At 41.3% G+C, this 14051-nt stretch overlaps 1 protein-coding gene across 2 annotated transcripts; it reads left to right on the top strand.

The window, feature by feature from the left end:
- Nucleotides 1-236: 236 nt before the first annotated feature.
- On the top strand, nt 237-9780 carry MRPS10 (mitochondrial ribosomal protein S10). 2 transcript variants are annotated; one of them, XM_032649610.1, is made up of 7 exons: nt 237-311; nt 3250-3314; nt 3406-3475; nt 5420-5556; nt 6531-6639; nt 7772-7861; nt 8327-9780. In XM_032649610.1, exons 1-7 carry the CDS (start codon nt 264-266, stop codon nt 8405-8407), a joined length of 600 nt encoding a protein of 199 aa, XP_032505501.1. In that variant the 5' UTR covers nt 237-263; the 3' UTR covers nt 8408-9780. The 2 variants fall into 2 exon arrangements, with proteins under 2 accessions (XP_032505501.1, XP_032505499.1); XM_032649608.1 differs by having other exon boundaries at nt 3403-3475.
- The last annotated feature ends 4271 nt before the right edge of the window (nt 9781-14051 follow it).

Raw genomic sequence — 14051 nt, 5'->3', positions numbered from 1 at the left:
AACACGATTTGAAAAAGAAAGCGCTCACAGAACTCGGTAACTAGATACGAGGTGAAACTATTGCAAGACAGCGTACAGGTCAGGTTGCGACCGGAAGGAAGCCGGCTACATTCACAGTCCCACCCTCGGAGCGCGTGGAATCGCGTCTCTATGGTTGTTCCGGTGCCGGAACACAAGGGTACACTCTCTCCTTTTGCAGAACTCTATGGTCGGAGGACTCCTCTGTGACCCCGGAAGCGATCCGGGGTAGCGGAATCGGCAAGATGGCGGCGCGGACGGCGTTTGGGCCCGTTGGACGGCGTCTCTGGCAGGTATGAGGTGCGCTGGGGGGACGCGCTGTGGGGGGGACTAGGCGGTCCTTGGGTAACTGGCCCAAGGACAGTTACCATTACGTCTGGCTGCCACCTGTCATTCTTAACATCTGGAGCTTTCCGCGATATTTATTCCGCACGGCCCGCTGTTTGCAGGAAGGTGGCGAGAAAAGGGCAGATTTTATTTCTAATTCTCTCATAGGATAAAACGTAAGTTAACGAGTCAGGGCAAAGACAGGAACTAGAAAAATCGTAGACTGTCAGAGCTGGAAAGGATATTGAACAGCGAATGTTCCAGGCCCTGCCTTTCACGTTTGCGAAATAAACTGAGGCTCAGAGAAGTCAAGAAGGTTGACCTCGCGAAAATTAGGTGGCACGAGATTTTAGACGCTTCCCACGGAACCAGATTGAGATACTTTACGGATACCCGGGTTTCTGAGATTTAGATGAGAATCGCTGAAGTCAGAGGAGTGGGTTAGATATCCTCTGCTCGGTTCTTTGGAGAAAAAGCAAAACTTTAAGCGGCGGTTCTTAAGTTATTTGGCCTCAGCACCCCTTTCTTTACACTCTAAAAATGGTTGAGGACTCCGAAGAGCTTTGGTTTTTGTGGGGTTTAGCTATCAATTTTTAGCTTATTAGAAAATACAACGGAGAATCTTAAAAGTGCTTGTTCACTTAAAAATAACACTAATAGGGGCTCCCCTGGTGGCGCAGTGGTTGAGAGTTCGCCTGCCAATGCAGGGGACACGGGTTCGTGCCCCGGTCCAGGAAGATCCCACATGCCATGGAGCGGCTGGGCCCGTGAGCCATGGCCTCTGAGCCTGTGCGTCCAGAGCCTGTGCTCCATAATGGGAGAGGTCACAACAGTGAGAGGCCTGCATACAAAAAAAAAAAAAAAAAAAAAAAAAAAAAAATAACACTAATAAACTCATTACATGTTAACATAATTAACGTTTTTATGGGAAACAACCATATTTTCCCAAACAAATTGAGAGAGAAGTGTAGCAATATTTTACGTTTTTGCAAATCTTTTTAATGTCTGGCTTAATAGAAGACAGTTTGGCTCTCATAGCTGCTTCTGCAAGCTGTTTTTATATCACACGTCCTACAGCCTCTGGAAAACTTCACTGTACACTGGTGAGAGAATAGAGTGGGAAAGTTGCAAATTACATCTTACTGTTATTATGAAAATAAGTTTAGTCTCCCGGGCCCCTTCTGAAGGTGTCTCAGGAGCCCCTCAGAAGTCCTTAGACCACACTTTGAGAACCACCGTTATTAAATGAGGCGCTGTTAGTGGTTGAAATTTTGAACTATTTTAAGATGCACTTACCCAGAACAGGCCCCACCCCCTCAAAAAAAAGAAAGCAAAAAAAGAAAGGAAAGCTTAAGAACTTCCTAAGGTTAGTTTGTGGGTGTAGTAGCACTTTAGACTCCAACTTTTTAAAAGCAGGGGGTTTATACTGGGAGAAGATGCCTGGTAAGTGTCATATTCCTTAGACCTGTGGGCCTTCTACACAACTGGATCGAGGGCTTAGGGGTATAAATGTGGGGAGGGAATTTCCTCTGTGATTATGTGTGGAAAATGGCACATACCTCTTACTACCTTGTATTGTGCTTGATTTCCTTTCTTCTTTTTGCTTTTCTCCCTTGATCCAAGAGAGACTGTGAAAGTTTTGATTTGCTTCCATCTTGGATGAAGAGTAGAAGGATAATTAGCTAAGAATAGTTTTTTTTTTTTAAACATAGGTGACCCTCTGTTGTTCTAATTAAGTTTCATTTGTACTAAACTGTTATTCTCATCTTTAAAGTATTTTTCAGGATCCTGTTGAGCTTCCAGTTTCTCAGTTTACACTTTTAAATCTTGGGAAAGCTTAAGAAAAAACGGGTGGCAAATGTGTATTACATACAGTACCATAGGTTTCCTACAACTAGAAATTTTGTTCCACCAGGAGGAGCTGACAGTAAGGATTTGGAAACACTGTATTGTTGCAGTATGAGGCACAGTAGTGGTATATAAGATGGGTGTAAATTCCAATGTGTTTCAACTTACTTATAAAATTAGACGTTTATAAGCTAGTTGTCTCACCCAAGCCAAGAAATAAATATGCTGGAAAAGGTGTATGAAAGCTTCAAAGAAGGGTACTTTAGAATTCTTATTCCAGCTCCATAAATTAAATTATAAAGACGCTTTTTTTTAATGCTTGAAAATATTTAAGTTAAAGAAGTATTATGTTGAAATATATTTAATCTGTAAAAAAAATGGGAAAATGAAGTCACGTGTTTTCTTCCTTGATGTCTGCATATTTAATTCATAGCTGTTAATGTGAGAATTGTTTTTTTTAAAAAGTTCTTGTTCCTGGGCTTCCTTGGTGGTGCAGTGGTTAAGAATCTGCCTGCCAGTGCAGGGGACACGAGTTCGAGCCCTGGTCTGGGAAGATCCCACATGCCGCGGAGCAACTAAGCCCATGTGCCACAACTACTGAGCCTGCGCTCTAGAGCCCGCGAGCCACAACTACTGAGTCCGCATGCCTAGAGCCCATGCTCCGCAACAGGAGGAGCCACCACAATGAGAAGCCCGCCACCGCAACAAAGAGTAGCCCTCGCTTGCCGCAACTAGAGAAAGCCAGTGTGCAGCAACAAAGACCCAATGCAGCCAAAAATAAATAAATTAATTTAAAAAAAAAAAAAGTTCTTGCTCCTGAGCTTTAAAAAATATAGTATCTAGTATTTTGAGAGTCCTTTCTGATTATCAACTCTACCACTGTTCTCTTTTTTTTAAATGAAATCTAACTTGGCAATTTAGTTACCCCAATATCTTCATCTAAAATAATGAGATAGCCTGTTATTTGAAGCATCCTGCATCTTTTGGGTTTTAATGGAAACTATGAATGGTTTGGGAATTGATGTTAATTCTAACACACATCCCCCTGTTTTTAAGGGTTCGAGGAATTTTTCTGTATGCATTTCTAGGAGCAGTACAGCCAAAAATGGTGGCCTTCTTCTGTAAGTATATAATTGGATGTGCTAAATTGAATAAGAAAATGGGCACTTGTGCTGTTTTACTTAGGTTTCTCTTTGTTTCCGCACATAGCAGCACCAATATGAAGTGGGTACAGTTTTCAAACCTACACGTTGATGTTCCCAAGGATTTGACCAAGCCTACGGTATGCACTCCCTATTTCTTGGCATAAGAAGCTACATTAGCAATAAATTTTCCTCATTATTTCATTTGGGGCTGTTTCCCAAACACTTAATGAATAAAAAAATTTATTCTGGAATACTGGCAGGTGCACAGTGCACCTGAGGAAAGTATTCACTGATGTCCCTGAGTGCTCATGGTCGCTTTCAGGCTATTAAGGTAAGAGCTAATCGAATAAAGTATTTACCCCAAACGACTGTGGGGATGAGTAGTCTTTTGCTTTTAGCTCAGCATAGTGTACAGCGTTGTCATAATTAATGATGCTGAACACTTGGTATTATATTATGGAATTTTTTGGTCGTGGTGGTAGGCTTCGTCTTTATTGAACAGTGAACAGTGCTTTATTGTGAGAGAGAGCATTATCACAAGTAGAGAAAATCCAGGAGCAGCTGTGTAACCTTGTTTCCTTTAAGTGAAAGCCGTGATCTCATCAACCCAGTTTTTGTATTATTTGTAGTTTTTTTAAATCCTAAAACTACAAACTATAATTTGTAGTTTTTTAAATTCCAAATGCTTCCAGCCCCACCCCTCAAAAATAATCCCCTTTAACAGTTTGGTACGTATCCTTCTAGACCTTTGTATGCATATAATCATCTGTGCACACCACGAGCACCAAAGTGGAATTGTGTTATACCTAATGGCCTGCTGGTTCAGTGTTTTCACTTCATAGCATATATAAACCCCAGGTCTCCAGCTCAGCTGCCTGCGTAGGCCAGGCCTGTAAGGAACGGTAACAGGGTGGGCACAGTGGCAGGCTGTACCCTTTATAAGCAAGACAGCTGCTACTTACTGTAGCCAGTTGTTGCCATGTGGGAAATTAGACCTAGTGATGTCAGATTGTCTGAATTTTCCAAACTAAATGAAATTCAGATATTTGTGCAAAATCTTTTGATTTTTAATATTTGTAACAGATTCAGAATTATCTTTAAAACCCTGTAGAGACCAGTGATTATACATTTTAGGGCTATATTCCCCTTCTCTTGTCCCTCAACTTAAGAGATAGGATATCAGTGTATTTTCTTCTTCCAACAACCCTATTTGGGGTAATTGAGAGTGATATCTAGCTTCCTGGTTAGTAAGTAGATCTCTTTTCAAGGGCAAAGTAATTTAACTCTGAAACATTGGATTAGTAATATAAATTACTGGTTTGATGGATGAATGAAGTAAAGGTAATTCACGTCTTGGAAGAAAGTCAGAAATGTCAAACCCATCATTTCTAAGATCTTTAAGTATTAGGGTGGAAGAGGTAGAAGTTATTTCTACAGTCAGTGTCATGACATTTTAGTTAGAAATGAGTAATTTTTCTGTTAGAGCAGGCAAAAGAAACATGGACAAACCTAATAAAAAGAATATGAATAGAAATAGCTCGCCTTTGTTTAACAATGTTTTATAACTTATAAGCACTTAAATCCATGCTCTCTTATTTGTTCCCGACAGAAATACCATGAGCTGTAGCACAAGTATTGTCCTATTTATATGTGAGAAAACTAAAGTTCAGTGAGATTATATTACTTGCCCGTTGTTATTCAGCTTTAAGTGGCAGAGTTTAATTCTCAATCCAGCTCTTCTGACCAGGCTACTTTTATTAACAGAACCCCAAATCCTTCCCTGTTGTATATTTGGGGTTTAATAACTATTACGCTTGAAGGTTCCGTTGGTGATTTTGTAGGTTGCTTGAAAATCCTTTTGATTCAAACTGTATTTTAACTGATTCTTAAGGGTCATTGTGGAGTCTGAATGTGGTTGTATCTAGATATTTAAGCTGTGTTAAGATGTTACTCAGCATTTTTCTCCCCACTTATTAGTAAACTCTGAAGTTGTTCAGGTGAGGGTAATACGTTAAATTTTCCAGTTGTAAATATTAGAGGAACCATGACTGAAGCTTTTCTTTTTGATTTTAAAATTGCAGATAACCGTTTCTGATGAACCAGACACGTTATATAAGCGCCTGTCAGTTTTGGTAAAAGGCCATGATAAGGCTGTATTGGACAGTTATGAATATTTTGCGGCGCTTGCTGCTAAAGAGCTTGGTATCTCTGTTAAAGTGTAAGTATGATCTTTCTTAATCTGACCTGTTAGCTGCTATAACACAATCAGTCAGGAAAATGCTGCCAGTCCCAGCTAGGTCTGAGCTCTTCAAATGGGATAAAAACTCATGATGGGGAGAGATTAGGTATGTTATATTATTCTAAGCAGGATCATCCCTTCCTGTCTACCAGCATTTTTAAATACTAGAATGAGTGAAAAGGAAAATGAAGGAATCCTTTCTCTAGAAACTGCATAGACTTAGGAGGCCCGAGAAGCCCTCGTGTCTGGGATCTCCATGGGGCAGGGAGGTAGATTAGGTGAACAAGCAATTCTTTCGGGCCTCTTGGATTTGGTATCTTTGCTATTATATTCACTGTTTCAAATCTGCCTTAAGAAACACCGTTCACCCAATACTTTCATGCATGAGCAAGGCGAGCTTCGTATGGCCTTGAAGTCACTGCAGGGTCAAGTATAACCCCTCCTGTGTTTTGTCAGCTGCTCTTTCTGATGTTGAACGAGGCCCACATGGAGCTTTGCCAGTCTTGCCTTCTAGCAAAACTGAAGGAACTCACACATTTCCCGTAACAGACCATGGTTTTGTGCTTTTCACTGTATCTGTAATACATGGCAGACATTACAACCATGTCCAGCCCACGGTGCTGCGCCTCACAGTTCATGTGTTTAGTCAGTGTGAGACCTCAAGGGTGTGAAAGCCGGAGGCAGGTGTGTGTGCACTTGCATGCCAAGGCTTGTTTTTGGGTCGATGGCAGATGTTCCTGTTGCTGTCTGCAGGTTTATTTTAGCCGGAGCTTCATGACAGTAGTTGTTAGAGATGACAGTCTTGACAAATGGAAGTCTGTAAAATGGTAGTTAACGCCTATAATTGGGCGTGAGCCTGACCTGCAAAATTGTGGAATCATGCTTTGATATCAGTGACTCAGGTTCTAACATCACTTAGCTTAAGTATGTTGCTTCGCCCATTAATTTTCCAGACATGAACCTCCAAGGAAAATAGAGCGATTTACTCTTCTCAAATCAGTGCATATTTTCAAGAAGCACAGGGTTCAGTATGAAATGAGAACACTTTACAGATGTTTAGAGGTGAGTTTATTTCAGACATTCAGGCATTTTTTTGAAATGCCCCAGATTTTACACTAGCACATCATAACTTTCCTTTAACCTTGCCCAGTAGACTTCCTTTCAGTCAGCCCATGCCGGATAGTGGTAGAGAAGGTAAGTGTTTTTTTGTGTTTATAGAAGCAGCGTGATAGGAAAATCAAACTCAAGTAAAGCCATCCTTCAGAGTAGTTCATACCTTAACTCAGTAGTGCACATTATGTTGACTAATTTTTATACAGTAAGCTATCATTGGAATAATTTTGCTTATATTTCAAAAATTCTAGCTACGTTTTCACACAGCTCTAATAATTCTCACATGCTCACTGAACTCTCCATGTCCATGATGGGCAGCATTAAGGTTTTTCATTCGTCAATTATCATTCATTTGTGCAGCCTCCCAGGTCAGCACAGTCTTGTGGTTAAGGGAAAGCATGGGCTTTGGAGTTGGACAGCCAGGTCCAAGTACTGGCATTTACTAGCTGTGTGACCTGTGCCTCAAGTCCTTCATCTTTAAGTTGGAAATAATAACAGTACCTATTTCATACAGTTAGTGTGAGGATTAAATGCGATATTTATCTAAAGCACTTAGAATATTTCATCTCATAGTAAATGATTGGTAAATGTTACTAAAACACGTGCTTGTGCATGTTCTGTATGACAAGCTCTGTACTAGGCATTGAGAGTGTAAATATTAAGACATAGTCCTACCCTTAAACGAAAAAGAAAAATCCAAAATTGTATCCACCTTGCCATGGAGCACACAAAATCTTATACTAACTCTATTTTATAATTTAGTCTTTTGTTTCCTTTTGTTTTGAGTTGTTTTGTGAAACTCTTAACACTGTTTTGATACCATGCTTGCCAGCTGGGTTCCATGGAGCCCTGGCTTTAAGGCATTTAGGAGGAAAGGGGACATTGCGGCTGTGCTCCCCTCATTCAGTTCAACCAGAGGATCTGCACTTGTTTCCTTTTAAATTGGGATTCTGTAAGATTTTACAGATGAAGAAAAGACTCTACTGCTTTTACCAGAAAAAAACAAACAAACAAAAAAAAACTCTCAAAATTTCTGCTTTAACCAGCATAGCATGAATCAATTTCACGTTTGAAATTTTAGTTAGAACATCTCACTGGGAGTACAGCAGATGTCTACTTGGAATATATTCAGCGAAACTTACCTGAAGGAGTTGCCATGGAAGTTACAAAGGTATGACTTGAATTTCTGCCTCTTTGGAGGGAGATGTGTGTTGTTGTGTTATCACACTGCTGCCTGATTCCAGCCCACTGGGTGGAGGGGAGGACCTGGAGGCAGAGTTGCCACAGTGGTTGGGGTCTACACCTGCCGTGCAGGGCGCAGCCCAACAGAATGCTGCCCCCGCAGCCCATGTCCTCCTGGAGCCACCTCTGATGCCTCCCTCCCTCTTAGCAGTTGTCTAGACACGGGTTCCACGTTGATTGGTGGTCCCTGGAGATCACTGAGGAGCAAATAGATTATGGATGTGAGAGTGTTTATCTACTATCGAGTTTTCTTCTCTGTTTCAAAGCCCTACAACAAGATGAGAGGGTAAAAGAAAAAAGTCAAGAGGACTTGAGGGAACAGAATGAATAAATTCAATTTGTGGCTGAAGAGTTAAGTCCACATCATATTATAATTTTGTTTTTCTCTCTTTAGACAAAATTAGAACAGTTACCAGAACACATCAAGAAGCCAATCTGGGAAACAATACCAGAGGAAGAAGAAAGCAAGTCATAAAGTCTCAAAGTGACCACTTGTGCTGGGATGTGAAGTGAGCATGTCAAGTAGAGGGAGTCTCCAGTGAAGACAGTTTCAAGTCACCCTGACTGCTCTCCTGAGGCCGCACGGCCTGATCAGTAGAAAGCAGGGATTGGAAGTTTACGATACACCAGGCTATTGTGCAGGAACCACTTTATCTATTCTTTTATACATGTCATTGTTTCAGTTCGGATTTTAACAAATGTGAGCAAACCGTTTGGACCACTCTGTACCAAAACGGTCAGATTCATGTTTTGTTATTCCACTGTTGTTCAATTATTAGTTTGCACTGATTGTGATTTGTATCATTTCATTCATCTAAAAGTGTTTCAAATATTCCTCACACGCATTTCTTTCTTTGAGGGACCTAGAAGGAAACTTTGGTTAATTTAACACTGAGCAGTTAAAGTTTTTGATATTTACCTCAGTGCAGGCTGACATATGCTAGTTTGGGGGTGGTGACCTCCAGGTTTTACCTCATGTAAGCATTACATTCTTGAAAATTGATATACTTTATAGCAGATCAAGCACATTTGTGGCATGTGCCGAATTCTTCTGTAGCCCGAACCCTTTCAGGGCCGCCTAGAAGGGTCACTATAATGGAATTTGAGCTCTCGAGAAATTACTGTATCGTTTCATTCATCCTGTAATTCATTTATTCAATAAGCTTTTCTTTTGTTGACTTTGCACCCAGCACTATAGTAAATACCAAAAATTGAATAGCAATAACAGCTTTCAAAAATTGTGCAAGGCACAAATAAATACTTTTTCCTTATTAAGTTCCATGCTGATAAGACCTCTTTCTTTTGGTGAATAGCACTCCTTTTGTTTGCGGATGTCTACTTTTCCATAAAATTAAATAGTAGTTAAAAAGCTCTGAAAGAGGCAAGATGACAGTGGGCTGAGGTTGTTGGTGTATCAACCCCAAGGGAGTGATACATTTCCTTTTTACAGCAGAATCCGGCCCATGTCTTTTGTGGTTTCCTTCATATCTTTGGGGTAGTTATGACTTCTCAGTTTTCCACCCTTAAACTGGAGTCCCTGTTCTCTTTTCCCGACCTGCTATCAGGTATGAGTGTTCTGAATGCACACTGCTCATGTATCAGACTTACATTACTGTCATTAACGTGAAAAGAATTACAGCCTTGTGCCCCATGACCTCATTCTGTTTGCAGCTCAGTTGTCTAGTGTGTCATTCACAAATGCCTAAAGCCTGTTTATCCCAGGTATAAGCCTCAGGATTAAGAACTAGTCAATAAAACAAGAGCAGTATAAAATTAACTGTATCTAGCAAAGCAGCCATTGTGACTCATTTTCATTTTGAAAGAAATAATTCTTTAAAAATAAATGTAGACCCGCATCTAATCCTTTTTTGTGCTTGTTTTACAGACAGTGTCAATCACTTTATTATAATAGGATGACTTCTGCATACTCGCCTCCAGTGGCTCTCTTTTAAAGGTGTACATCCACTTCCAGCTGTTTTCAGACTAAAGTAGCCTCTAAACCAGATTATTTAGCACTTCAAATTATATATTAAAATCTTGCTTTAAGGTAAATACAGAGATAAACTACACACACAACAAAAATTAATGGTATTTCCTTGACATAAGTACTTGGCATATTTGAAGCCTACTTGATATAAGCTAGGTAATTTCTTTATTCTGATAGACTGAGAAGGGTCTTTTTGTTTGTTTTTTAATTGGGTCTCCTGAGTAAAATGTATGTTCTGAAAATTAGAATTAATGCCCAAGTCTCAACTTTCTGTTTATGGTGGTGACGGGAGGTAGTGAGAAAAGTAGACCTGATGTCAGGATGGCAGAAGGCAGGTAGGAAGTGAGATGGTTTTTTATTGAGGTGAAGCCCTGAGTTCATTGTTATTTTCTCTGATCTGAAGTATAGTTTCTTTTCATATTAAATAAAATAGTGTAAAGGTCTGTTTTAAATTATTGGTAGACTCTACAGATTAAACTCGTTCAGTGCCTAGTTTTGATGCTTTCAAAGAGAATTATATGTCCTTTGGCCACTTAGATATGCCACAGTAAATACATAAAGCAATTACTTTAAATCAGTCTATTTTTGTAACATTTCTGTTTGTCAGCTGCCCTTCCTCCTTTCTTACACTATTAAATTAGCTTTACTGCAACATTCATGAGTAGCCGAGTAGAGAAAACAGGCCTGAGTCAGATAAGAGTTCAAACCCACTAACTGCTATAAACAGGCAAGGTGTTTGTTTAACCCTCTCAGAGCCTCAGTTTACTCATTAGTAAAATGTAGGAAATAAAACTTATGAAGGTTGGAGTATTGAATTAGGTAACTTGTAAAGCACCTCACACAGTACCAGGCAGATAATAGGCATTCAATAAATACTAGCTGTGTGAATGAAGAACATTGCCTGCCATATCAGTAAACAAAGGATGTTGCAGCCATCAAGCCGTCACGTTACAGCCACCCTGATGGTGCACCCTGAGGAGACTCAGGATGAGAAGCACAGGATACTGCCCCCAGATAGCTGAGGTGCATATCAAAGGAATGATTTCAGTGAGTCCAGACTTGCATCTCCCCATACTTAGAAAAGTGCAGAATTCCTTAACTCGAGACACCTGGCTTTCTTTAATTGTAATCTTTTGATGTTCCGAATACCTGGTCCTTATTGCAAAAACCTCTGTATATCCTGGCTCTCCCCCTTGCCTCTTCAGAGCAGTCTCTCAGAGTTATCTGAGATGCTGTGTCCCGAGCTTAAGCCCTCAGTTTTGTCCACTAAATAAAACATAACTCTCGACTTTTAGATTGTGCTTTTTTTTTTTCAGTTGACAGCTATTACCAGATGGCAGAACAAATTTGATGATACTGCAGACGCTTGTGTGCTGTACTCTTTAAAAACCAGTTGGAAAGGACTTCAGAGTATCTCTAAGGTGAGGATAACACCTTACAGTGGTTGCAAAATTTAATTTAGATGAGAAAACATGTAGCATGCTTATTATGATAACCACCATACATTGTACCAAGCATTTACAGATATCATCTTATTTAATCTTTATAACAACCCAATAAAGTAGTTACTATTATCCCCATTTTATAGGAGAGAAAACTAAGTTTGACTTGCCCACTCAATTGCACTTTCAGTTGACAGATGAAACTGAGACGAAAAGGTGAAACTGATTTGTCTGAGTTCAGGTTAGTGAAGACAGAGCCTCAGAACCTAATTTTTAAAGGCTAGGATGTACTCAAATGCCCACACATTAAATGCAGACTATTCAAACCTAAAATCCAGATTTATTTCCCCTTGCACATTAGCAAAGTGTGCTACTCATTTCCCCTAAGGCTTAGAAGTAAAGAGATTGGGGGAAAATAAAGAATAAAAGATGTAAATGTGTACGAATAAAGGCAAGAAGCATAACCCACAGCGCGATCCCTGTGGTCTCAAGGCTGACATTGGTCCTGACTGTCTGAGGCAGCAACAGGAGAGTTTAAGCTCCAGCAAGGAGGGGCCTATTGGGTTATAGGAACCCTGGCATGGAGACAGTTAACCCTGGGGCTTTGCGCCAGGCCCGTCTCAGGCTCTGCAGACACAGGTTTGCTCACACGCATTTCGTTACCCCTGGAGCGAGGCTTATGGCTGAATGCCTGTGATCCCCAGGGTCCTCTTTGCAAATCCCTGCTCAATTCCTAACCCTGTCCTCCTTAAAGCCTTACTATTGTTACTCACTTCACGCTACCGTTCTCTGTGGGGTCCTAATCCTCTTTAAAACTGATATATTTATACCTCAACAGCTCAGCGGTATTTAAGGGCAGGTCATGGGCAACTGACCCACATGAAAAGCCAATTGAATTTTCGATTCCTCTGCCAGAGGCTAAATCAAGTTCTGTTTCATTCGTACGGCCTCTTGAGCACAGGTGCCCACAGCAGTGGATTGCATATGCTGTCTTCAGGTGTGATGAGATGGGGACAAGTTCGAAAAATCACTGGAGACCTCTTCCGGTGCTAAAATCCCATTATCTTTTCCCATCGACAAATATCTGCTAGGGAATTCCCTGGTGGTCCAGTGGTTAGGACTCCGCTCTTCCACCGCAGGGGGCACAGGTTCCATCCCTGGTCGGGGAACTGAGATCCTGCATGCCGCATAGTGCCGCCAAGGAACCAAAAAAAAAACAGGAAAAAAAATCTGCTAACCCAGGCATTCTCAAAGGAATCAAGAGCTGTTGTCTTGTCAAATTAAGAGTAGCACACATCAATTCAGCTCTGACCATGTGTCAAGCACTTTGCTCAGTTACTCAACAAGTCTTGTTTCTGCCAAGAATTCCTTGTTTGTGCCAAGCACTGTTCTAGGTTTTGGAAATTCTGCAGTGTGTCTGTTGAAGTCCCTCTCCTCATGGACCTTAGATTCTAGTGAGGACGACATGCTAGGGGAAAAAATAATAGTAAGATCATTTCATAAGCAGTCGAGCACTGTGAAGCAAATAAAGTAGAATGATGTCAGAACTACTTCAGTAGCTCTTTGAGGTGAGGTTGGGAAAGTCCTCTCTGAGGAGGGGAGAATGTCAAGAAGGAGGCAGCCATGTGAGGGTCTGGGGAAGAGCATTCCAAGCAGCAGGACCCATCAGTGCTAAGGCCCAGTGAGTGGTGTGTCTGCGGATAGGGCAGAGCAACATGAAGATGAAGTAGGAGGATCCTGTAGTGCGTCACGGCCATGGGAAGGAGTGTGGGTTTTATCCTGAGTTTCATTGGGAAGCCATGGGAGGGTTTGGAGCAGGACAGTGATAGGATCTGATTTACGCTTTAGAACACACTCCTCTGGCTGCTGGGTGTGGACTGGAAGGAGGGAGGTGTTGGGAAGGTGGGAGCAGGAAGGCCAGTTAGGACTGCTGCAGTGGACCAGTGAGAGGACGTGGCCTGGACCAGAGCTGCAGAAATGGAGGGGATGGGAAGTGGTTGGATTCAGAATAGGTTTGGAGGTGGAGCTGATGGAATGACCTACTAATAGATTGAAATGAGATCTAAGAGAAAGAAAGGATGCAGGGATGACTCCTCATTTTTGGCCTAGGCAGCTAGATAAAATGGTGATGCCGTGACTGAGGTTGAGAAGGGTTGAGGAGGGATTTGGGAAGGAAATCAGTACTTTGGCTTTGGCCTTGCTAAGTTTGTGATCTGAGTTGAGCTGTCCAGTAGACAGCTGGGCTCATGAATCTGGAATCTACAAATGGTATGTAATGTTGAGGGTGAATGAGCTCTCTGGGGAGAGCATGTGAGTAGACGGGAGAATGGTACTGAGGACAAGCCTGGGAAGCCCAAGCATGAAGAGATTTGTTTAAAAGGAGGAGGTGCTGGCAAAGGAGATGTGCAGTCAGTGAGATTGGAGTGAAATCAGACACATGTGGGTCCTTGAAACCTAAGGTGTTTGAAGGAAGAACTCACTTGGTGAGCTGTGCTGAATCTGCTGGCAGGTTGAGTAAGAAAAGTAGGTCATTGGTGACCACTGTAAAGCCTTCTCCATGGAATGATGGGGATGAGTATCCAATTGGAGTAAGTTGAGGAGAGAATAAGAAATGGAGAGGATGCAAAATAGGTTCACTTATCTACTGCTACCTTAAAAGTGCCCGACACTTCATGGCTTCGTGACAACAT

This window comes from Phocoena sinus, chromosome 11 (assembly GCF_008692025.1).
Source record: "Phocoena sinus isolate mPhoSin1 chromosome 11, mPhoSin1.pri, whole genome shotgun sequence".
NCBI lineage: Eukaryota > Metazoa > Chordata > Mammalia > Artiodactyla > Phocoenidae > Phocoena > Phocoena sinus.
Note: the sequence above shows the minus strand (reverse complement) of the source record. Positions and strands in the feature narration are given on the sequence as shown.